Source organism: Leucopleurus acutus (assembly GCF_964270905.1).
Source record: "Leucopleurus acutus genome assembly, chromosome: 19".
In the NCBI taxonomy this organism is placed as follows: domain Eukaryota; kingdom Metazoa; phylum Chordata; class Mammalia; order Artiodactyla; family Delphinidae; genus Leucopleurus; species Leucopleurus acutus.
The window spans coordinates 47,384,319-47,409,261 of NC_139161.1; the positions used below are offsets into that span (position 1 = coordinate 47,384,319).

Consider the following 24,943-nt stretch of genomic DNA (forward strand, 5'->3'; position numbering starts at 1 on the left):
TGAGGTTCAGGGAGAGCCAATGATCTGCCAGAATGATGCAACTGGACGTGATGACGGTGAGGCCTCCTCTCTCTTCTCTCTGCTCTCCACACCTCCACAGGGGTTATGGTGGGTGGAGGGGCACAGGCTTGGGGTCCTGCATTCAGTTTTCCTGGGAGGGACCCAGCCAAGAAGATAAGCATTTCTGGCGTTCAGTGGGAACCAGAGAGTGAACAGGATTCTGTCGGTGCCCAGGGCTTTCTGGGGACACACCTGTATAAGCAGCAGCCGTTCCCAACAGAGCGTTGTTCCTGGGAAAGCAGGACAGCAGCCAGGGCTGGGCATTTGTTTGGTTATCCGATCATGTGGGAAGCCTGAGCCTGTGGGCTGGCCACACCCTGCCGTTCCACCTCTGCCTCGCTCATCATTCCCTGGGGATGCCCAGCCCTGCCTGCCCTCATCCTCTCCTGACCACGGCTTATGGTCAAGGTCCTCACCCACCCTGTCCCCATGGGGGGCGGGCGGGGGCTGGGTCACTCAACCTACCCAAGGACCAAGTGAGAGACTGACTCCTGGTTACAGAGAGTGTGTTTGTATGGGACCTGAGAGGAAGGGTGAACAGACTGTGCCAGTAGTGACCTTGTACAGCTGTGGATGTCTTGCTCGTGTGTGAGCACCCTGTCCGGCACTCCTAGGAGTGTGGCTGTGTGTCCTGCTAGATTGGGGGTTGGGAGGTGCCTTGAGTCCCCTGATCACTTTTTGGGTGTGTTCGTATGTCCTGTTAGGTGTGCTGGGGACAGGGGTGCCCTGGGTCCCCTGACCACCTCGACGAGTGCTGTTTGTGTGTACTGTTAGGGATGTGTATGTACTGGGGGGATATACGGTGCCACCGCAGCCTCAGGCAACTCTGTACAGGTACGTGTGTCCTGCAGGTGGGAGCAGTGGGAGCTTCCGCCCAGTTCTGCACACGTTTCTGTGCGCTGGGAGTGTCCTTGCACACCGGTATGTGTCCTGTGTGAACGGAGCCCAGAAAGTGCGGGCACGCGCGGGAAGGTGCGGGGCCCTGCTCAGCTCCCCGCCGGTCCTGCGGTGCGTGAGTGGAAGGCGCCCGGTGGCCCTGCCCGCCGGGTGTGCGCGCGCGGGGTCCCGGGCCGGCGTGCGCGCCGGTGTGAGTGCGAGTGAGTGCGGCGCCGCTCAGCTCGCTCCGCGCCGCGCCGCCCTCGCCGCCCGCACTCTCGCACTGCTCGGCGGCTGCCGGTGACGCGGGCTGGGCCCGCCCCCTGCCTGCCGGCCCCTGGCACTCACTCGCGCCGGCCGCCGCCGAGCAGGCAGCAGCCGCGTCAGGGCCGTCCGGGGGCGCTGCCCGCGATGCCCGCAGCCCCCGCCGCTCCCAGCCGGGCCTGCTGAGCCGCCCCCGGGCCGGGGCCGCGCCGAGTCTGGCCGGGCCGCGCCCGGGCGGGGCCGCGCTGCCTGCATGACCCTCCGGCGGCGCGGGGAGAAGGCGACCATCAGCATCCAGGAGCATATGGCCATCGACGTGTGCCCCGGCCCCATCCGGCCCATCAAGCAGATCTCCGACTACTTCCCCCGCTTCCCGCGGGGCCTGCCGCCGGACGCCGGGCCCCGCGCCGCTGCACCCCCGGACGCCCCCGCGCGCCCGGCCGCGGCCAGCGCGGGCCGCCGCAGCCCCTCCGACGGTGCCCGCGACGACGACGAGGATGTGGACCAGCTGTTTGGAGCCTACGGTGCCAGCCCCGGCCCCGGCCCCGGCCGCAGCACGGCGCGACCGCCTGCCAAGCTGCCCGAGGACGAGCCGGACGCCGACGGCTACGAGTCCGACGACTGCAGTAAGTTTCCCACCCGCCGGCTTCTCGCCCCCGCCCCTGCGCGGCTGCTCTCGCTCCCGACCTCGCCCGCCCTCGGATCCCCTGCGGTCTCGGTTCCCCCGGCACACCCCTCGCTGTGTCGCTGCCCCCGGCCGCTGTGCGCTCTCCGCGCGCCCGGCACACACAGCCCCGACATCGCCCCCGAGCAGATCGGAGAGGTGGGAAGTTTGGGGGCCTCCCGGGGGTGTCCCATTTCCGGGGCCCAGCTCCCCGGAGCCCGCGCCGCGCCCCCTCTCGGCCCGCCCGCCGGGAGCCCCGGCGCGGGCGGCGGCTTTTGTTCCCAGGCAGGGCGGAACTGCGCCCCGGGGAGACACCAGTTGCTGCTGGCCGCGTGGTCGCTCCCCTCTCCGGAGCCCGCGGCGGATCGGCCCCTCGGCCGAGGGTCGGGCTGGGCGAGAGGCAGAGGGCGCCCGGGGCCCGGGCCGGACGGCCTCCCTGGTGGGGCCGGCGGCCGCAGAGCGCGGCGGCTTGGCTGGCGTGGGGGGCCGAGGACCAGGGGACCGCGGGGCCGCTTGTCCTTTGGAGAAACCTTGGTGATTCCTCCTCCCGCGTCCGTTGGTCCCGCCGCTGCGCTCGACCGGGCCGCCGACCTTCGCCCACCTGTTACACCCGCTTCCCCGGTCGGGAAGGGTCCCCCACCCCAGCCCGCGCCTCCTCCTCCGGGGCTGAGCCCCGAGCCCCAGGGATTAGGCAAGCGCCAGGGCTCCCGGGGCCTCCGGGGCCGAGGCCCGGCCGGCTGGCGCTCCTGGCGCCTTTCTAGGCTCTGAGGGTGCCCGCGCCGGGACTGGGGGGGAAACCGAGAACGAAGAGGTCGCCGGGCGGTGCGGGATGGGTTTACGCGGGATTGGGGTGGGGATGGGGGCAGCGCTGCTCGCCAGGCCCCCAGCCCAGCTGTAGCCCCAGCCGCGTGACTCTCAGAGCTGGAAAACCCGAGTCAGACGCCGGCCCTGCCTGGGAGGTGGACCTTTCCCGGGGCAGGGGTCGCTCGCCGACTTCCCCCAGGCTCACCGGGTCCCATCCCCCGCGCAGCGCAGCGAGGGTGGCTGCGTCTGGCTTGAATGCCCACACGGGCCTCAGGCTGGGGGTCTGGAGTTTCCCCCAGAATAAAATGTGCCTCTGGAAGCTGACAGTGGGGGTGACCACTGCGGGAAGAGGTGGGGCCCGACCTCTCATCACCCTACCTAGGGAGGCCCAGGAGGTGCAAGTGGGAGGAGGCCTGTCAGACAGTGGGTCGCTCGGAGCCGGGCCTGTGCTGGGAAGCTGCCTGCTCTGCACTTTCTCGGGCCTGGACCACAGCCCTCTGGCTGAAGTCTGGCGTCCCTCCACTTTCCTGCCAGCCTGGGGAAACGGTCGGGAGAGCTTATTGCCCTCCAGGCTGTGCCCTTAATCTTCACCCCCCCCCCCAGCTCCTGGCACCCTGGGCAAGGTGCACCCCCTCACTTGCTGTGTCTTTGGGCAGGCCCTAACTGAGACCCAGGTCACCCCTTTGCACGCCCTGAATCTTCAGCCAGCTCCAGAAGAAGGGGTGAGGAACTTGTTCCCATTTCCAGCCTCTTTCCTGCGATGCCAAGGGAGCAAGTGAGCAGGGCAGGGCTTCTGCCTGGGCTTCAGGCCCTCCTGGTGCCGCCCAGGGCCCTCTGATGACACACAGCTAAGAGGTGAGAAATCTGGTGGTTTCTTTTGGCTGTCCCTGAACCCACAGGCAAGGAGGGGACCCGAAAGTGCCCCATCTTCAGTCCATCAACTCAGCAGTCCTTCACAGAACACTCTCCTAGCAGCACAGAGGGAACAGGGCTGGGGCCCCGGACCCAGAGAGCTCACTGTCCTGCCAGGGGACAGACGCACTTGAGGTCAGTGGTACAAGGTCTGACACAGCCTTGCCAGCCTGAACCGTGGGCTGGCCACACCCAGGTCACCAGGGCAGGCAGCTGAAAAGAGCCAAGGAGGACGGTGTGTGGCTGGGCCAGGGCCAGCTTGGCCCCCTCATTCCCTTCAAGGGGCAGCCACCCTGGGCTTAGACCCCCTCAGCGGCCGAACAAACATCCCACCATGGGAGCACAGAAATCTTGGCTCCTGCCCGTGGGGGGACCGGGTTCCGGGGTGGAACCGCTCTCTGCCCAATACTCCAGGCTCTACCCCCGTCCCAGCTCTGACAACCAGATCCCTCCAATAAGCCTGAATGATTCAAGCCAGATGGTTCATTACAGCTTTAGCCAGGGTTATGCTATTTGCTGCCCTAATTATTGGATTATGTCTGTTCTAACAAAAAGAAATTAGGACGGTTGCTCTGTTGTCCAAGGCCGAGAGTGAAGTGCTGTTTATTTATTCGGCCTTTTTTTCCTTCTCTTTAAAGCCCATCACCTCAAGGCATAAGCACAAAATTGACAGGTTCCAAATTGATCTAATAGAGGAGCGCTGATGGGGAGAAGATGCAGAAACGTTGTAGTTAGAAGTGTCCCCCCAGTGCCCTTCCCCTCCCAGTGGTCCACAGCGCAGCCTGGCTAACCTGGACTCCGCTGCTTGCTGCCCTCCTGATGGGTCCTATGTCCCACCCTCCGCATGTGCTGCTCCCCTGCCTGAGATGCCCTCCCACCCAATCTCCACCTGTGGAAACAGTCCATTCTTCAAAGCTGTAACGACTAGGATATTTGGGGGTTGTAGGCGACAGAAAAAAATTCAGAGTGCCTTAAACAGTGAGGGGTGTCGAGGTCATGGGGCACTGGGGTAGATTCATGCAGCCGCTCAGTGGTGACGGTTCTGTCTTTCCACGTGGCCATGCCCTTTCCCTCTTAGGCTGACCTCCCTCATGGTTCAAAGTGGCTGCTGCAGGTCCAGACATCACATGTAACAGTAAGATCCTAAATTTGATAAGGATCAGTTTCCTCTCCCATGTCTCAGTTTAAAAGTGAGGGAGCCTCTCCCAGAAGTCCCCAGGAGATCTGTCCTTCTGTCTCGTTGGCCAGAATTACATCTCTTGCCCATGCTTACACCTGCCCCTGCGTGATTCAGCCTGGGCTAGGTCAGGACTGATCCCCACAGAGGCCTGGAGCAAGGATGGAGGGGAGGAGTCGCTGTTAGGCCTGCCCAGAAGTCCCTCGGCTCGAATAATTTCCCTGTACCCACTGGCTGCGATTCCCTTTCCTTGGAGCTAAGTCATACGCTACCCGGACCGTATCTCTATGCACTTAACCTTATAAGACCAACTAGGTGTCGGGCGCTATGCTGAGTGTGGAGGTTCCAGAATGCCTGAGACACGATCTCTGCCATCAGGGAGTTCATGGAAACCGTGACACACAAGTAGCCCAGCAGTGAGGACGGGGAGTCAGGAGCCCAGATGGGAAGCACCGGCTCGCGCAGAGTTCCCCCACAGAGAGGGCGCTCTGAGGCTGGGAGGAGGGGGGACGCACCTGGCTTAGTGCAAGGAGGAAGAGTCGAGTGGCTGGAGCAAGGGGAAGAGGCCTCTGATGGTGGGGCCGAAGCGGTCATATCACAGAGGGCCTTGAATGCCACACCAAGGAGGTTGAACTGAGTCCAGGTGGCAGTGGAAAATTTTTGAACAATGTTAAGCAGGGAGATGAATAGGTTTCTAAAAGTCCTAACCCTCTGCCTCTGAGCTCCTGAGAAGCAGGGCTATATGATGTGTGGCTCATTCCTCTTTGTACCCCCTGCAGCGCCTGGTCAGTGCCTCAGTTTCCCCAACTATGAAATACTTTCGACGCAGGCTTGATCATTTTCTGTGGTTCTTGCCGTGGTTTTTTTTTTTTTTGGTGGTGTTGTTTTTAAACTATTTCAGAGGCTGACATTTTTCTTAAAAAAAACAAAACCAGGGCTGGTTTCCTACTCCCAAGTGTGTACGGGCGAGGAAGGTCCAGGTGCAAACGAAGGTTAAAATGATGCTGTCAGTCTTCGTCAGCAGAGCAGAGGGATGTGCTGCCTTAGAGGAACTGATGGGGCTGGAGCTTGATTTTCTCTGAATTAGCCCCATTAAAGCTCTATAATTATCAACAAGCTGGTGACAAGTCTCAAAGGCCCATTAGTGACCAAGATTCATTATTTATCCAAGGATGTTAACTTCAGCCAGGAGGTGTGTTTTGAGTGGCTGGAGGACAGGACCCCGTGGCTCACACAGACAAGCACCTTCACCTGCCCTCAGGGCCCGCCTGGCCTGCACAAGCCCAGGGGGGTTTTCAACTCAGAGGCTCCTCCAGGGTGGAGGCTGAGCCCTTCCCGCTCCCCACACCCCAAGAGCAATTCTGTTATTCTCTCTTTTGTTTCTCCGTTGCACCCTCTTAAGAGTTCAGCTAAACAAAGCGGCAGAAAAAAATGTTCGGAAGCCACTAAGCTTTAAGGCGGGAGCTCTCAGGACGGAAGTGAAGAGGCTTGGATTCTGCTTCCAGCTCTGCTGTGCCACCCTGACCAAATCACCTCCCCTCTCTGAGCCTCATTTCTCCAAATAGGGAATAAAGACTTTGGGCAATGAGCTCTCTCAGAGAGCTCCACCACCGGCAAGTCTCTAAAAATGGTGACTGAGCTTCTATTTATAGACTATTATTTCTTATAAAACTTGCATTTGGAGTTCAAAGCAATTCATCAATCCCATCCTGGGGCAGCACTGGGCTTGCTCTTCCTTCCTGGGAAGTGAATACCGGTGTTGGTTTCACTGGGCAGCTTCGGGCCTTCCTTAAACACGGATGTCTGTAGAGCCAGTGGAAGGGACCCCTCTCCCCGCCTGGAGCTGAATTTCCCAGTGGGGACTCTGTCTGCCGGCTTGTCCTTCTCTGGAATTGGGAACCGGGCAGAGATCGTGGACTGTGTTGTTTTAATAGATGAGCATCACACCTCTGCTCCCGTGAGAAGCTGGAGAATGAGTTGGTTTGGATGGACTGGCCGTGTGGATTGAACATCTGCTCTTTGCTGGTGTCAGAGGTGTGGCCGAGGCATGGTCCCCGCCCTCAGGAGGCAAATGTCTGGGGTGCACAAGCCACAGGTTAGGTCCGAAGGGAACAGCAGACTGATTTAATGTCGTGCAAAGCCAAGAGCTTTAGAGACTATTATTACAAAAGCCTGGGCCTGGAGAAGCTTGTTACAGACGTGCTGATAGATCACTCCCTTACAGCACCTCACCTGCTTATCCGCACAGAGGGGAGCTAGGATACAGGCAGCAAAAGGCCGGATACACCTGGACTAAAGCACGCATGCTCTGCTCAGGGAAAAGGACTTTAGGTTCCACTCAAGGCCTATTGACTTTTTTTTTTTTTTTGGCTGCGTTGGGTCTTCGTTGCTGCACGCGGGCTATCTCTAGTTGCGGTGAGCGGGGGCTACTCTTCATTGCGGTGCGCGGGCTTCTCATTTCGGTGTCCTCTCATTGCAGAGCACGGGCTCTAGGCGTGTGGGCTTCAGTGGTTGTGGTGTGCGGGCTCAGTAGTTGTGGCTCACGGGCTCTAGAGCGCAGGCTCCGTAGTTGTCATGCACAGGCTTAGCTGCTCCGCGGCATGTGGGATCTTCCCGGACCAGGGATCGAACCCGTGTCCCCTGCACTGGCAGGCTGATTCTTAACCACTGCACCACCAGGGAAGTCCCATGGCCTGTTGACTTTTAGTTTAGACACAATTTTAACAAGTATTCTCACCTGGTTTCATAGAAGAGACAAGTAACTAGTGAATAGGAGAGAGAGCTGTTTGTGCTACCAGAGGCAAGTACTCTAACAGGAGTTTCAAGCTGACGGCAAAGGAGGAGGCGGAAAAAATGAAGAAAACCTCAAAACAGAGTGGCCACCTGGGATCCCTCGGTGGAGGAATCATCTCACATGCCCTTCTGTGTCTGGGCTGGGACTCTGACACACAGAACAGTAACCGTAGTCATAGCAATGATTCAGGTTATTCCGAAAAGTGTAAGTGACCATTTGTGTATTCTACTCACGAAGGCTGGGAGGGGAGTGATCCAATTCGGAATGAGTTCATTCCAGAAAGTGTCTCAGAGGGGCAAGTACAGTTATCTAGAAAAATCACCTAAATGGATACGCTCCTTCTATAATTATCTACTGAGTACTTTCTGTACCCCAGGCACGGTGTTAAAGCACAATGCCATGAGGTGGATGCTGTTATGTCTCCACTTTGCAGATGAGGAAACTGAGGCACACCGAGGCTAGATACACTGTCTAAGGTCACACAGCAAGGAAGTGCAGAGCCAGGATATGAACCCAGGGTCAGACGTCAGAGGGCAGGTCTCGCACCCTACGGGTGTCCCCGCGAGACAACGACAGAGACACTGAGCTGTGTGCCTGACCCTGTGTTAGGAGCTGGGGTGCAAGACAAGCAGTGGCTGGACTCAGCCAGCAGGCTGTGGTTTGCTCTAGACCCACACTGGGCACCCCTGGCCTCCCCCCGAGCATCACTCCAACCACTCCGCCCCCCCACCCTCTGGGTTGGCCTGTGGTTGGAATGCCCCTTCCCCCGGCCCCAAGGTGCACTGGCCAAGCCCTACTCGTCTTGCATGGCTCAGGTGAAGTGTCACTTCCTCCAGGAAGCCTTTCCTGATGGGCCCAGTTCACATCCAGGCCAGGCGTCCCCCCTGAACCCTCCATCAGTCCTGGCCCACTAGACTTTGTTTTGACCAATCCTTTTCATCTGTTCCTCCCATTAAGCTGTGCTTTCCTCGGGGCAGGAACCCTGTCTTATTGATATCTTCGATCCTGGAGTCTGGCCTATTGTAAACACTTGGGAAAGAAAGAAAGAAAGAAAGAATGAATGAATGAATGAATGAATTAGATGCCAGTTGACCAGCCCAGCAGCCTGCAAGGAGCATCTGGGCTTCTAAAGACATCCTGTGAATGTGTACCTCTCGGGGGAGAGATTTGCCCCTGAGGTCTGCTCCCACCCACAATCCCAGCCTTCAGGCCGGGAACCATGTCCGTGAGACAAGCCACAGCTGCCGTGTGTGATCACGCCCGAGGGCGGCAGCTGCATCCAATCACTGCCGCACCCTCTGCCCAGCCCTTGGGAATCACTCGCTGCCTTTTAGAGGCTGGGGGTAGCAGCACGCGGGCCCAGCTCTCTCCTCACACCCTGCGCAGTGCTCCAGAGGGACCGGGGAGACCAGGGAGCCTCAGCCCCAAGTGCTGCTGGGGGACGGTGAGTGGGCCAGCCAGTCGGCCAGGCTGGGTCCTGCGGTGCTGCAGAGCCTGACCCCTCTGCCGTCTCGCACACTCCTGGGACAGTTAAGAGGCAGGGGGAGCTGAGGTGTGGAGCCCTGGCCAGTGGTTGCACCAGGAGGACAGGAACCCCTTTAGCTTAGTGTGCAGCATATGTGGCCCCACCCTGGACCAGCCACGGGCCGCGAGGCACGGCGTAGGGGTCAGGGGCCCACTGCCTGGCTTTGACTCTCAGTTCGCTGCTCGCGGTGTCTGGAGGTGACGGGCCCCCGAGCCTCCTTCCCAGGGGTGGGGGGGGGTCGGTACACAGCAGGTGCTCTGCTGGTGGCAGTCAGCGCGGTCACCGTGGCACCTCGTCCGGCCGCGCAGGGGTGGCTGACGCTTCTCCACCGTGTGGGCCCGGCATGACCTGAGCCCTCCCTGCCTGCAGCCGCCCTGGGCACGCTGGACTTCAGCCTGCTCTACGACCAGGAGAACAACGCTCTCCACTGCACCATCAGCAAGGCCAAGGTAGGCCCCACCTGTGCGCAAAGGGCGGGAGGGAGTTCTTGCTTCAGTCATCTCAGCTGCTCCTGAGATGTAACTGCCTCCCCTACAGCGAGGTTTTCAGGGGAAAGAGTAGAACAGAGAAGCCAGAGAGAATGCGGGTGGGGGGCAGCTTTCAGGAGACAGAGGCCCCAGAGCTGGGGAGCTGTCGAAGGAGGGAAGGGCGGGCAGGGAGGTGACAGGCCCGTCCTGCAGGCCAAGAGGAAGGGTTGGACTTGGGTGCCTCCGGACTCCCCGAGGAGGCTCTGGACGCTGACGCCACGCCAGGCGGGGGATTAGTCTCTGGCCGCACCGGCCTGAGTTTGCCCTCTGGGTGGAGGCGTGGGCGTCTGTGAGCCCCACGCTGGTCCTGCCCCGGGCTGGCACTGTCAGCTTGTTCTCAGCCACGCTGTTCCCTTCGTCCCCACACTGCGACGCTCCCCCTGGGAGGAAGGTGCCCAAGTTGATGTTCTCCCGCAAGGTAAGGGCAGCCGTGCGGCCTGGTAGACCTCCCGGTGGAGCCGTGGAAGGGCCTGGGGCCGGCTCAGAGCAAGGAGCTTTTGGCATCACTGCCTGCGCCCAGCCCCGCACCACCAGCACCCCAACCTGCGAGCTCCCCTGCCCCTCGTCCCGCCCTGCCCGTGGCTCTGCTCACCCAGAGGGGCGGGCTGCCTGGTTCGGCCCAGGCTGTGCCCCACCCGGCCTGGGCCGCCGTGGCTGGGCCACCGGGGCAGGGGTGAGCAGTGTCCCTGTTGGGCCAGCACCATCCCCGCCCCCTCCTCTGGGAGCTGCTCGGGCTGTGATGCAGGGCACGCCCTGCCCTCCTCGAAAGGGCTCTAGACCTGCCCTAGGCACAGAGCTGGGAATCTGATAACCCCCGGCTGTGCTGAGGTGGAAGGCAGGGTGCATGCCCCGGCAGACCCCTTCCCCTCTCCCTCCACCCAGCTGTGTAGAGGTTGTCCAGGCCTGGGGACTGGGAATGGGCACTGGCTGCCAGGCTGCTCTGGCCAGAGCCGTCCCTTCTCCTCCCCACCCAGACTCCAGGCCCCTCCTGTGCTGTGTGCCCCGCCTTCCCTACCCAGGCTCTAGAGGGGCTATGTGGGTGAACTGGTGGGGGGGGGGTGTATGTGTGTGCACACGCGTGTGTCCACTTGGGTTTGTATCACTCAAGGCATTGGAGACGGGGGATGGGAGGACCCCGAGCCATGGTCGCTCCCACATTCTCCAGTTCATCCTCTGCTTAGAACCAGTTCTGCAGGGGAAGGGGCGGTGCAGGCATGGGAGGAGCTGGGGCTGGGCTGGGGTGTGGGGAGGAGCCCCAGGGGGTAGGAAGGCTGAGGCCGACAGGGAGAGCCCCTCGGGGGCCCCTGGGAGGATGCCAGATGCCCCAGTGCTGGACCCTAGATTGGCCTCCCTCCCTCTAGGTAAGCAGAGCTGCCTCAGTTTGCTCATCTGTAAAATAGGGTTAATCATCCCCACCTATGTGGTGGTTGTGAGCATTTAATGAGTGAGTGCTCAGTACCTAATGCTGTCCTGCAGGACAGGGCCTGGCAGCAGACCCCCCACACCACACACACGCACACGCACGTATGGGCACTCATATCCACAGCAGAACTGGAAAGTTCCACCTTCGTGTGAAAGGGTGAGAGGCGGGATGAGAGGCCTGTGTTGGGAAGGTCTGCCTCTCTGCCACAGTGCATGCAGGGCCGCCCGGCCAAGCCTCATCCTGGAGCAGGGCAGAGCTGGAGCCCAGGTAGCTCCCAGCACAGCTCAGATGCCTCCGCCCTCAGCAGCTTCTCCGGCATCTTCCAAGGGGCCTGGCATTTAGGGGAAGGGGGGAGCAAATGCCCCACCAGCAGGCCCCGCATCAGCATTGCCTCCTCAGCTCCCCCAACAACCTTGAGATGTGGGGACTATTAACCCATTTTACAGATGATAAAGCTGAGGCTCAGGAGGCAGATGAAGTCATCCACTTACCCAGCTGGTAAGTGCAGGAGCTGAGACCGGAACCCCGGCCAGCCTGGCTCTAAAACCCGTGGGCCCCTTCCCAGTAGCCGAGCAGTGCTGGTTGGAAGTTGGAAGACCCCACCTCAGATCTCAGCCCCTACCTGGGAGCTCCTCCGAACCAAGGTGGGGACGGGGGAGAAGAGCCTCAGCTCCCCTGGGAGGTGGGGGAGGTGGGCTGGTCATGAGCAGCCAACTTGCAGGTCATCTTTGCCTGTCTTTTTCTTTTTTCTTTTTTTTTTGCGGTACGCGGGCCTCTCACTGTTGTGCCCTCTCCCATTGCGGAGCACAGGCTCCGGATGCGCAGGCTCAGCGGCCATGGCTCACGGGCCCAGCCGCTCCGCGGCATGTGGGATCTTCCCGGACCGGGGCGCGAACCCGTGTCCCATGCATCGGCAGGCGGACTCTCAACCACTGCGCCACCAGGGAAGCCCTGCAGCTCATCTTTGAATGAGGCTGTGGGGTTGCCCGCTCTACCCCACACATGCCCCAGCTGCCTTCCTCCATCCCCGTGTGCCATCCCAGAAGCAGAATAGACGATTAGCACAAGCAGGAGCGAGCGTGAGGTCACCTAGGCCCGTTTATGGTTCCGTGAGTCCCTTGGCTGTGCACACTTGACTGGTGGTTGAGAGTGAGTGAGGGGGGGCTTCCCTGGTGGCGCAGTGGTTGAGAGTCCGCCTGCTGATGCAGGGGACACGGGTTCGTGCCCCGGTCCGGGAAGATCCCACATGCCACGGAGTGGCTGGGCCCGTGAGCCATGGCCGCTGAGCCTGCATGTCCGGAGCTTGTGCTCCGCAACGGGAGAGGCCGCAACAGTGAGAGGCCCACGTACTGCCAAAAAAAAAAGGGAGTGAGTGAGGGTTGCCATCTTGTGGAGGGACCCTCCCCGGCCGGCCAGCTTGTGTGGCCTCTGGGGACACAGACTGGCAGGGGGCTGTGGCAAAGCCAGAGAGAACTTGAGCCTGGTCTCCAGGACACAGAATGTTTTCCCACGGCCTCAGGGAAGCATGTGGATGAGCAGACAGAGGGTCACAAGGACCTCGGGTCTGTGAGGGAAGTCGCAGTGCACGGGGAGCAGGGAGAAGGGGGATCGGGAAGAAGGAAAGGCCTGACCGCAGCAGGAGAACGAGGGCCTCATTCAGAGAAAGTGAGTCACCTGGCCTCCAAGATAAGGAAAACAGAAAGAGTCCGATCTGACAAAGGCACCCCGTGTCGCCTGCCCAGGGCCAGATGTTTGGGGCGGCGGTGGGGGGGAGATCGCACCAGCACGGAGCCTTCCTCGCCACCCCCCATTCTGGGGGTGTGGGGCAGGATTGCTTCTGTGAAGAGGGTCACGAATGGACCCAGCCAGGAGGCCCAGGGGGTGGGGATGCCCGCTGACCCAGGTGCCTGGAGGCCTTGGCGGCTCTGTCCCCAAGCCCCCAGTTACACCCTTTGCCATTCTCCTCTGCTCAGGGCCTGAAGCCGATGGACCACAATGGGCTGGCAGACCCCTATGTCAAGCTGCACCTGCTGCCAGGAGCCAGTAAGGTAAGGGGCCCTCCTGCCGCGACTGGGGCCCAGGCTGGGCTTGGGGCACCCAGGGAGGCCCACAGCTCCCACACCCACTCAGAGCCCAAGCACGTTGAGGGGTTCACTCCACCTCCACCCAGAGCACCCAGTCACCCCCACACCCTCTAGGCCTCCCAGGGACCTTGAGTCAGCACCACCTGTCCACTGAGTTGGGGAAACTCCCGGGGAGAATTTCTAGGCCAGCGTTTTAAAAGAAACACTCTCAGCTGGACGTTAATACTGTGCGCAAACAAAGGGTTCTGTGGCCAGATAACACTGGGAAACATTGTTAAACAGGTTTCTTTACTGCAGGACTTACCAGAGCCTTTAATGTGTTGATGGGCTGCTCTGTGATGCCCCACAAGAGGGATGGAGTAGTCAGCAACTGCCCAAATTATTTGACTACAGAACCCTTGTTCCTGTACCGGATGACCTGACAAGCAGACCAGCCCAACAGGTGCATCTATGAAAGGAGAGGGAAAAAAACATTTTTTAAATTCTCTACGAAAAGCATCAAGGTGGCCTTCAGCACTAGAAGATCAGAACTTGATGAGACTTCCTTTCGTACGTCTTACAGTTCAGTGTAGTTTTATTTGTAATGTCATGGGAGGGAAGGTCACATCTTTTCAGAATTGGGTCCTTCCCTAGCCCACAGATATCTCAAGGGCTGAGTAGGGCAGACCCCATGCCAGGGGGGACTCAACTGGAGTCCAGCAGCTTTGTTTCCAGGTAGAGACCAGGGCGGAGGCAGAGGGACAGGGGACACAGGACACAGAAGCATGAGCAGCAGAGCCTAGTGGCTGGTGTTCTAGTCCTGGCCTCCTTCTTAGAAGCCAAAGTTGGGGGAGTTCCTTCCTGGCCCTCGAGTGACCTGATAGAGAGGAAGAGTCAGCAGTGGGGGTACCCCCCTGGGCAGAGGGCCTCCCCCAACACTGCTCAGGACAATTGCAGACCAACTGGGGGGTCCCACCCCCAGGTGGCCACCCCAGGCTGAGGAGCTACAGGCTGCTGGGGCCTGAGTTAACTTTGGGGCCTGGGCTCCCCCTGGTCCGGGGGCACCATCCCAGAAGGGAAGGCAGGGCTGCGGGAGAAAGGGCAGTGGACCTCCCACTACACCTGGAGGAGCAGGCTCCCCACTCCAGGCCTCTCTGTCCTCATGCTGCAGGGAGGACCCCCAGGGCTGTGAAGGCCACGCAACCAGGGGAAGGGGCCCAACTCGGGGGCTCAGTGACCGTGCGTCTCTAGACTCCTGGGACCTCGAGTCGGCAGTACCTGGCTGCTGAATCCTAGGGACCCCCCCATAGGATAGATTCCCTCGTAGGGCAGAGTTTCACAGAGCACCTTATAGAGAAGGTCCTACAAACCAGGCTGATGAGAGATGTGCTGTTACGCCCTGGAGCCTGACCCTCAGAAAGGGTCAGTAACCCACTGGGCTCCACAGAGCTTATGTAAGTGGTGGAGCTGGGATTTGAACCCAGGGCTGTCTGACCTCAAAGCCTGGGTCGGTTTGTGGACATCAAAGGGAATCGGCTACGGAAGTCAGGGTCTGAAGGGGGCAAGGCAGGTAAGGAGTCTAAGAACCACGATCTCTGGAAGCACTGAGGAAGGAGGGGAGGCAGCCCCCAGGCGTCCTCCAGGAGAGGTGCCTTCCCGGCAGGGGCCAGCCTGAGCAAAGGCAAGGAGGCTGAGGGAGAGAATCTAGGTCCAAGCCAGGCTTCCCAGCGGCCCAGACCACGCCTCCTGCAGACACCCTCCCCCCCCGCCCCCCCCCCCCCGCCACACACCTGGGCACGCACCTGGGAGGCAGGATTCTCCTGTTGTAGTTTCCTAGGGCTGCGCTAACAAATGACCACCAACTGGGTGGGTTATGACACCACAAATCTCACACCTTCCAGTTCTGCAGGGTGCGAATCCGACATAGGTCCCACTGCGCTACAATCACGTGTCAGCAGGGCTGCGTTCCATTCTGGAGGCTCGAGGGGAGAAGCTATTTCCCCTTCCTTTCCAGCTTCTGGAGGCACCCCCTTTGCTGGGCTCGTGGCCCCTTCCTCCATCTTCAAAGCCGGTGTCGCCTCTCTGACTTTCTCCCCTTGTCACGCTCCTTCGGACTCTTCTCTCGCCTCCCTCTTCTACTTTTAAGGGCCCTGTGATGACGTGGGACATGGCCCACCCACATCATCCGGATAAACCCCCTGTATTGGAAGTGCAGCGTCTTAACCACTGGATCGCCAGGGAAGTCCCCAATCGGCCTGTTTTAAAGTCAGCTGATTAACAACAGCGTTAATCCCCCTTTGCCAGGGAAGAGCACTTATGCACAGGATCTGGGGGATTGGGATGTGTTTGGGGCCATTACATTGCCCATCACCCTCTTTGACACTCAGAGGATCCTTTTTGCTCTCTCCAGGCAAATAAGCTCAGAACAAAAACTCTCCGAAACACTCTGAACCCCACGTGGAATGAGACCCTCACTTACTACGGGATCACAGACGAAGACATGATCCGAAAGACCCTGCGGTGGGTGAGACCCCGGGCCGCCGGCTCCCCCACCCCACCCAGCCTTGTCCACAGGGCAGGCCCTCCCCACATCCCCCGGCCCACCGCCTGCAAATCTGCACTGACTTTGGCAGCAAATTGAGAGGCCCCTTGCCCTCCAGGATCTCGGTGTGTGATGAGGACAAATTCCGCCACAACGAGTTCATAGGGGAGACGCGGGTGCCCCTCAAGAAGCTGAAGCCCAACCACACCAAGACGTTCAGCATCTGCCTGGAGAAGCAGCTGCCGGTGAGTGGGCCACAACCTCCGGTCTTGGGCTCCGCAGCCGTCCAGGGCCCACCCTGCCGTGAGCACAGGGCCAGGAGCATTTATTGAGCACCTACTATGTGCCTGGCACAATTGCAGTTGCTGGGGAGACAGATAAATCTCCCTGCCCTCATGAAGTTTGGGTGGGAGACAGACAAAAAATGAAATAAACGACCCAAACAGATAGTCTGTTCAGCAGGGATCAGGGCCGAGAAAAAAAGCATGAGAGGAGTCAATGGGTTAGACGGGTGCTCTGGGAGGGCTCACCCAGCGAGCAGGGAATATTCCAGGCAGCGGGAACAGCAGGTGCAAAGCCCTGTATGGAAAAGCGCCCAGCATGTGGGAGGCACAGGCGAGAGGTCAAATGAGAGGGGCAGAGAGAGTGAGGGGAGGGGGTCCTGGGAGCTGAGAGCAGAGGTTGGGGGTTGGGGATGCTGGGAGGACTCTGGCCTTATCCCTGAGTGAGACGGGCCACAGGAGGGTGCTAGGCAGGGGCCAAGGCCTCTGAGGACTTAACAGGCTCCTCAGAATGGGAGGGAGTGGAGGGCCAGGGCGGGGAGACCAGCAGGGTGGAGGGAGGAGCAGGACCCAGGCCTAGGCGGGGCAGCAGTGGAGGCAGGAGAAGGGCTGAAGATCGGTATCAGGCCTGGGGCCCGAGCACCTGGGAGGATGAAGGGTCATTAACTGGGATGCGGAGGACCATGGGAGGAGCAGCTGGGGATGCTCGGAGCACAACTGGAACATGTTAGGCGTGAGGTGCCTGTGAGATACCCAGAGGAGACAGAAAATCATTCTTTCCTAGAAATTGCAATTGTTTGAAAACGTCAAAACCAATTTTGCCCCCGGGTCGTCTGCAGCAGCTGAGCCCTCCCAGAGTCTCTGAGCAATTTTCCCCTCCCCCTTCTCCTCCCCGTTCCTTCCCCTCCCCAGGCCTGCCTTCACCCAGTTCAAAAGGGCCAGGAGGGGTTGGCCAAGAGGTCCAAGGCCCGGGACCCTAAGAAACCTATGCCTTCAGGGACTGCATGGTGTTCAGGGCACAGTCCCCTCCCCAGGACAGTTCCCTACCAGAGGTCTGGGCAATGGGAAAGCTCAAGAGGACAGTCCAGCAGCTGTCCCCCGAGGGCCTGTACCCCTCCCCCATAGGGCCCCGAGACACATGCTTAGCAGCCTGGCCTGGAACAAGTGACCTGAGGTCAGACCTCCCTCCCAGAAACCCAGCTCTGTCTTTTTGCATAAGTTGAGCAAATTGTATTCCATTGTCACGTTCTCTCCCACTCATAGATATTTGTGTGATGGAGACAACCCTTCTAATTTTATTATTAGTCACTAACCATAGGTGACCCAGTTTCTCCAAATAATATATGTCACTTATAAAAGGCAACACCAACTCCTGCTGGAGTTGTGTTTCTGAGTTTTGATCCCTGACATAAACAAACACCTGTGTGGTGCGTGAATTGTGTGTGAGCAGTGTGTGAGAGCGTGGAATGCATGTGTGAGCACCTGTTTCATGCACGGGGCGGGGGGTGCGTGAAAGCATGCATGCTTGTGCAGCAGGTGTGATCAGGGACTTGCTTAGCCTTGCTTGAATTTGCTAGGATCTCACTGGTCCAGTTCAGGGACCCACAATGACAAGGGTACAGTTCAGAAAAATCAGTCGGCAGTGAAGTTTCATTTTGATGATACCTTTCAGATTTTACATAGCCTTGTAAACCTTATTCGTTCTCCGTAAATACTGAACGATGCCCAGTTCAATGGTCTGCATGTGAAACAATCCAAAGTATATCCTACCCTAAAAAAACAGCTGAAAATATCCCGGCTCATTTATACTGTTTAATTTTCACACATCACAGCTGCCACAAGAGCCATGGTTTAGTGAGGCTGTCATACACAGAGCCCTAGGCCCGAGTGGCAGGTAGTTAAATCTCACCCGCCTCCTCTGAGCCACGGGTACAGGCTGCCTGAGCACTGTGTTGAGGAGACACTGAGGCTGCATTTGAGCTCCGGGTGAATTCGGTCATCAGCTAGCCATGTCTGCTCTGGGTGTGGGAGTTGGGGAAGATAGTCGTTCTTCACCTAACAGGAGCCCCATCTACAGAGAGGTGCAAGCATGGCCCCTGCCCACGAGGGGCCACGTAAGCTGCCGTTTTAGTGCCAGGCAGTGAACAGTCCAGAGCAGAGGGACCGAGTGCAAGAGGAGCCTGGCAGAGAAACCTAGGAGGGGCCTTGGGGGGGTCATAGGGCTCAGGCTGGGTGGACAGAGAGTAAAGGAAAGGGGTTCCAGGTGAGTAGCAGCTGGAAGGTAGAAACAGGTGGTCTCAGGAGGGTGAGGAATGGTCTCAGTGGGCTGGCTGGGGTGGGGAGGCCACACAGTGAGGCCTGGAGTTGAGGTCTGATCCGAGGCAGGCGCTAGGCAGGGCAGGCCTAGGCCACACCCCACCTGCCTCCTAGCTGCCCCTGGGGTTGGGAATGTGCCTAAGACGCTCCAAGAAGCACCTTCCAGGGGGCCAGGGCCAGGGTGACCCCTCACCACCCAGCGGGCTCCGTTTGGCCTGGGCCTGTGGCTGCAGGAGAGGTGGGAGCAGGCAAGGACAGCTGAGTGACCACCCACCTGCCCCACAGGTGGACAAGACAGAAGACAAGTCCCTGGAGGAGCGGGGCCGCATTCTCATCTCCCTCAAGTACAGTTCGCAGAAGCAGGGCCTGCTGGTCGGCATCGTGCGCTGCGCACACCTGGCTGCCATGGACGCCAACGGCTACTCAGACCCCTACGTGAAAACGTGAGTGTGCAGCCCAGGCCAGCCGCCTCCTTCCCCACTTCCTCACCTCCAGGGACTAGGGAGGTCCACGCGTCGAGATCAGTAGTCCGTGTGGCAAGTAGTTGTGTGAAGCACAGGGGGTGCTGTGCCCACGAGGTCATACTCTTCTGCGCTCTTTGGGCAACTCTGTGGGTTGAGTCTGGCCAAACCCATTTCTCAGATGAGGAAACCGACGTCCATAGCAGTTGAGTGGCAGCCCAGTCACACAGCTAGAGAGCAGTTATCTCCTGATGTTTGGATCAGGTCTCTCTGTGGTCACGGGGCCCAGGAAAGGCTGTGAGCAGGTTGGAGGAGGGGACAGGAGGCCAGGAGATCCAGTGAAGGGACTCCATCAGGACTTAGGGCTGGGCACATGTGCCACAGACACAGATAGGGGTCCACCAAACCCTGACAGGTGGGGCTTCTGGTAGCACTGGGGAGAGACTTAACTCAGGGGCCCCAGAGCTGTGAACCTGGGTCAGGACAGGCTGTGATCCTAGCTCAGGCAGGAGCTGGTGGCCGTTTGGAGAGGGATAAAGCCTGTGTTTTGGTGACCACCGTCTGTGCTTCAGTGCGCTCCACAAACAAAAGATGGACGTAGCGAGGTTGTCTTGAAGGGTAGGACTTGGGGAGGAATTTGGCTCAGCAGAAAGGAGGTGTTTCTGCTCAGGGAAAGGGACAGAGGATTTAAGATAGTTCAGAAGGAGGGATGGTTCTGGCCTCAGGAGACAGTAAGGAGGCCCAGGTGACAGAGGCCATCACAAGGACTACTGGTTTTCTGCTCAAAAAACAATGTTGGGACCCAACTTCAACCATTAGCAAGACAGTGATTTCCAGTGGATCAGAGACCACTGGGAACGGAAATGCTGTAATAGCTCAGAAGACAATTAGACTCTTTAAAGTGGAGGGAAAGTGAGTGATACTCGGTAACCTAGAAAGATGCGTACGCCCTGTGGCCGCATCATTTCCCTTCCAGGTCTGCATCCTAGAGACCCAGGCCCTGGCATAAAGCTGCTTTTGCAGCATTGCTTGATAGCAATACGATGGAAATAGCCTAGTGTTCATTAGCAGATTAATAAAATGTGGCATCTGTGTACAGTGGAGTACTATGCAGTTGAAGTGAATAAATGAGGGAGGTGAATGAACGTGGACAGAGCTATGCTGAGCCCAAAGCAAACTGTAGTGGGGGGGGCACCAGTGTGATACTGTAGTGATTGTCTCTGGGGAGGGAGGACGGTGCCTCCACCTGTAACTGTGATGCTAGAGGGTTTTTTTCTAATTTTTATTTATTTTTGGCTGCGTTGGGTCTTCGTTGCTGCGTGCTGGGCTTTCTCTAGTTGTGGCGAGCGGGGGCTACTCTTTGTTGCAGTGCACAGGCTTCTCATTGCGGTGGCTTCTCTTGTTGTGGAGCACGGGCTCTAGGTGTGCACGCTCAGTAGTTGTGGCTCACGGGCTCTAGGGCACAGGCTCAGTAGTTGCGGCGCACAGGCTTAGTTGCTCTGCGGCATGTGGGATCTTCCTAGACCAGGGCTCGAAGCCATGTCCCCTGCTTTGGCAGGCGGATTCTTACCACTGTGCCACTAGGGAAGGCTGGTGTGAAATTTCTAAATTGGGCTCAGTTCCCACCTGCCAAGTTGATAGGAATGCCAGGGTCTCATGCTGTGTTATCCAGAAAATAGGGTCTCACCTCGTACAACAGAGGGTCCAGCCACCTCCCACAGCCAGGGAGAGGTAGCCCTGGTGGGGCCTGTCCACCATGCCTGGGGCTCCCCCGCCACAGGTGTGGTAGTTGCTGGGCCCACCCTCCAGCCATGGGCCGGGTCAGCGTGGCCTTTCAGACAGGCAGCTCTGTGGGTGGCCCCGTGTATCAGAGGGAGGCCCCCAGCAGCCTAGAAACCCGTACATCTGATTGAAATTCCCTGGGTGAGCTGCAGGGGCTGCTGCTCAGGCCTCCTCAGGGCTCCCTATCTCTGAAAGGCCCCTTCATGGACCGTGGGGCTTCTCTTTGCTAAAAGTAGGGGAAATAAAGGCACAGGTGAGATTCCGAGCGGAGCATCTGGGGCCCTGAGAAGAGAGCTACATGGAAGTGCCCGGTGGAGGTGGAGGATGCTGAGGGGCAAAGCTAGATGGGCCAAGGCCTTTTGTCGGCACCCTTATTTTTATAAACCTCACCCCAGATGACAGCTACCTCAGTTTCCCCAGGCTGGAAGCTGACCCCAAATCCAGTTCTTCAGGGTCTGCTGATAGTTAACAAACAATCATCAGTAACACATACCGAGTAATTGCTGGGTGCCAGGGCTGTGCTAGGCCTCTTTGAAGCCCCCCAGCAGCCCTGTGCAGTACTTACCATCTCCATCTCACACCCAGGGGCACTGAGAAAGCTCAAAGCAACTTGCTGTGCTGCCCTGGGCAACCCCTTCCTTCGCCAGCCCTCTGCTGTCTTCTAGGGGCCTCACGTGAGCAGCAGTTGCTGTGCAGAAGGGACCAGCGGTGGCACTGGTAGGGAGGCTCCCTGAACCCTGGTGGCCAAGGCAGGAGGGGGTGCTGATAGGGAGGGTGAGCAGCCATGGGCGGGCCCCTGGAGCGTGGCCAGGGTGCACTTCGCGCCCACAGAGGCCACGCTCCCTCAGGAAGCTCCCCTGCATGCAGTGGTGAGGTGAGGCGAGAAGGGACTCCAGGCAGGGAGACAGCATAGACAAAGGCCTGGGGGCAGGACAGGGGATGACCCCTAGCTGGGGCCTCGTGAGGATCACTAGACGGACACTGGCCGTGCAGCGCTGAGGGAGCCTGGGATAGCTTCCCTTCAGGGCCTTCCGGAGGCAGGGCTGGGAGACACTCCCCCTGTGCAGGACCGCCCCCATCCCTCCTCCTCGCCCCCAAAGTAAAACAGGCAAAGACGAGTCAAGAAGTGCGTGGAAGCTTGTAAGGAACGCAGAAATTCACCATCTTTGGGTAAGGGTTTAAGGGAACCCCCAACCTATTTAAAAAGTCATCTTTATTGAGGTATAATTTACATCCAGTAGATTTCTCCCCTTTTGAAATGTGACTGACTGAAGTATACAATCTTGTCACCACCACCATGGTTAAGATCCAGATACCATCACCCCAGAAAGGTCCCCGGGCCCCAGTCGACCATTTGACTTGTTTTCTGTCGCGACAGTTTTGCCTTTTCCAGACTGACTTATAAAGGCAACTCCTACATAACCTAATGCTCTGGGGAGCCAGCCACGTGGTGCCTGAGCCCAGAGTTCGGTCTGTAGGTCTGCATTGCCAAGTAGTCGTCCGTCAGGTCACTTCCTGTTGAAGTGCGTGGGGGCTGGTCCCAATTTCCGATGGCTGTACAAAGCTGCTAAGGAACAGGCTTTTGTGCAGACCTGTGTATTCATTTCTTTCTCCACCCCCAACTTCTGTTAATACATATTTTCTAGTGTTTCTATAACGAACCAGTATTTCTTATGTAATAACAATCACAACTTTTTAAAAAAGTGCACAGAAAAGCAATAATAAGGTACCACTTTCTATGTTCACGGATCCCACCCAGTGCCAGGCATCAATTTGGGTACCAGGAAGCTGGTGGTGGGTGAGACAGATGTGGTCCTGTCAGCAGGAGCAGGGCAATTGTCACTAGTGTCCATGCAAGGACAGGGTAAGAAGCTTTGCAAAGGACAGGGCCTGGCTTCTGAGCACCATCCCTGTGCGGAGCAACTGTGTGACCCTGGGTGAGTCCCTCCACCTTTCTGAGCCCCAGATGAAGACTGCTGTTCTGCATCAAAGTCTAAGGAGCTGATGCCCGTGGAGGGAGCTGGCCCGCAAGCAGGGCTTCCCTCCTTCCCTTCAGGAAGCACTGCTGTCACTGCCCAAAAGACCTTTTTTCCTTCCTCAAAGCTCCAGTGAGGTAGTGGCAATGGTTGTACAACTCAGCTACTATGCTAAAAACCGCTGCGTTATACACTTGAGAAAGATGAATTTTATAGCGTGTGAATTCTATCTCCATAATCTGCTATTACAAAAAGAAGAGCTCTAGCAAGGGACCAACTTTGCTAAAAATGTTTTTCTGGTGGGAAATGAGAGCTGTGAAAATTAGACTTCCAGAAATAAAGAAAATCCTCTTTCCTAGGGGATGGAGGGGCTCAGTGATGTCAGGAATGGGCTGTGAACAGAGGTCCAGGTGATGAAGGACCCACTTGCTTCTCCCACTGCACTGACTGCTCACCTTTGTCACAGAGTAGTGCTGAGGACATCCGAGGGTTAGGATGAACGGGAGGCCTGGGAATCTCTCTTCCAAGCCCTGCTGGCTCCATGTGTGCTCAGTATCTTCTCACTCTCTGCCTATTGATTGGTTATAATTCCAGATACCTGAAGCCAGATGTGGACAAGAAATCCAAACATAAGACAGCGGTAAAGAAGAAAACCCTAAACCCAGAGTTCAACGAGGTACGAGAGGCTGGGGAAGCCATGAGCCACTCTCTCTCCCTCAGGACAGGGGACCCCGGAGGGACTGGGTTTTTCAAGGGTCACTGTGGGAGCTGGAGGTTGGAGAGGGACTGACAGGAGAGCCCCCAGCCGTGAGGTAGGAGGACTGGTGGGAGAAGTGAGGCCAGGCTGAACCAGGCCAAGGTGGTGCAGACAGAAGTGAGGAGCGGCCTGGAAAACTCTTCGGAGGATTGAATTGATGGGATCGTAGCCATGTTAGATGTGGAGGGGGTGGTGTGAGGATGTGAGCGGCCCCAGGAAGGTGGGGGCAGATAGATACCCAGGTCCTCAGCCCAGGGGGTGGGTGCAGCCAGAGAGGAGCTCCAAGGAACGAGATGAGGGAGGGGAGCCTCTGACAGAGCCTGAGTGACTCGGGTGCAGGCAGAGAAGGCCGAGGAGGTGCTGCCAGGGAGCGAGGGGGACACCAGATGTTGAAGGATCCTGGAAACTGGTGGGAGAGGGTTCCACAAAGAAGGGAGTGGTCAGCAGAATCAGACCCAAGAGAGATCAAGCATGCCAAGGCCGCCAAGTGTGCGCTGACTTGCAGTAAGGAGACTCTTGAGGATCCTGAGAAAAGCAGCTTCAGTGACAAAGGGGCAGGTGGGTCAGAGGGAAGGGGACCCTGAGGATCTCAGCTGGGCTCTCAGATGGAAGTGGGTGAGATGGGCGAGAATCCATTATCATCCACTGCTGTGCACTGCCCACCCTCCTGGCCACCAGCCGACTTACAGGCCGTGTGGCATTGGTCCTGACACTCCCCTTCTGGCCACCAGGAATTCTGTTATGAGATTAAGCACGGGGACCTGGCCAAGAAGACCCTGGAGATCACCGTTTGGGATTATGACATTGGAAAATCCAACGATTTCATCGGTGAGAGGACACGATGGGAATGCTCTTTAGCAACATGCCCATCCTGGGTTCAGCAAAGGGCAGGGGCCCTGAATCAGGCCACAGTCCTGCCTTCCTGGCCTGTGGGGAAAGTTGGGGCCATAGACATGATCCAGCCTGACCCCATGTGACAGAGAAAGAGGCCCAGAGAGGGAAAGAGGCCTGGCCAAGTCACACAGCAGTCTGTGGTGGAGCAGGGGTAAGAGGTGATGATGGTCAGCCCCTCAGGCTGGACTCTGAGCCCTTGTGGCCCCACATTTGTGGTGGGCTTGGTGGCTGTGCAGTGGAGCTGCCCTGGCACCAACACAGCCACTGTGCTGCCCCGCAGGTACTGCTCTGGTCCTGGGTAAAGGAAGAGCAGGATCCCTGGGCCCTGACTGGGGGAGTGGGGGCTCCACGGTCCACCTTCAGAGCAGGTGGGCAGGGAAGAGAGTCTGGCCGTGGAGCACAAAGTCTGGGAGGGGTGCCAGGGGGTACTGGCTCCAGAGAGACCCTGAGAGTCAGAAGTCACCGTGTCCTGGCTGCCTCTCGGCTCCCCTCTGCAGGCGGCGTGGTTCTGGGCATCAATGCCAAGGGCGAGCGCCTGAAGCACTGGTTTGATTGCCTGAAGAACAAGGACAAGCGGATCGAGCGCTGGCACACGCTCACCAACGAGCTCCCGGGGGCCGTGCTCAGCGACTGACCCACCCCACCTGCCCGCTGCACCCACCCCTGCCCGGCCCAGCGCAGGCCTGGCCCTGGGCTTCCTCAGCTGCCACTAAGGGCCTCGCCCCCATGTTTGGGGAGATCCAGGACGCCTGCTTGGACACAGAGCCACTGCAGCCCCCGCTTAGAGGCCATGAAGGCCCAGCCCCTCCGAGGGACAGCGAGGGGCAGAGAGCTGGGCCTGCTTT

The 24,943-nt window shown here is 58.6% G+C and overlaps 1 protein-coding gene across 1 annotated transcript; it reads left to right on the forward strand.

Moving 5' to 3' along the window:
* Window positions 1–1,453: 1,453 nt before the first annotated feature.
* Window positions 1,454–24,732, forward strand: DOC2B (double C2 domain beta; the record flags this gene model as incomplete). Its single annotated transcript, XM_082860128.1, has 9 exons — window positions 1,454–1,826; window positions 9,446–9,525; window positions 13,000–13,074; window positions 15,500–15,609; window positions 15,750–15,876; window positions 18,514–18,671; window positions 23,042–23,123; window positions 23,936–24,032; window positions 24,596–24,732. The coding sequence occupies 9 exons, from the start codon at window positions 1,454–1,456 to the stop codon at window positions 24,730–24,732; spliced, it is 1,239 nt and encodes a 412-aa protein (XP_082716254.1).
* Between the last annotated feature and the right edge of the window lie 211 nt (window positions 24,733–24,943).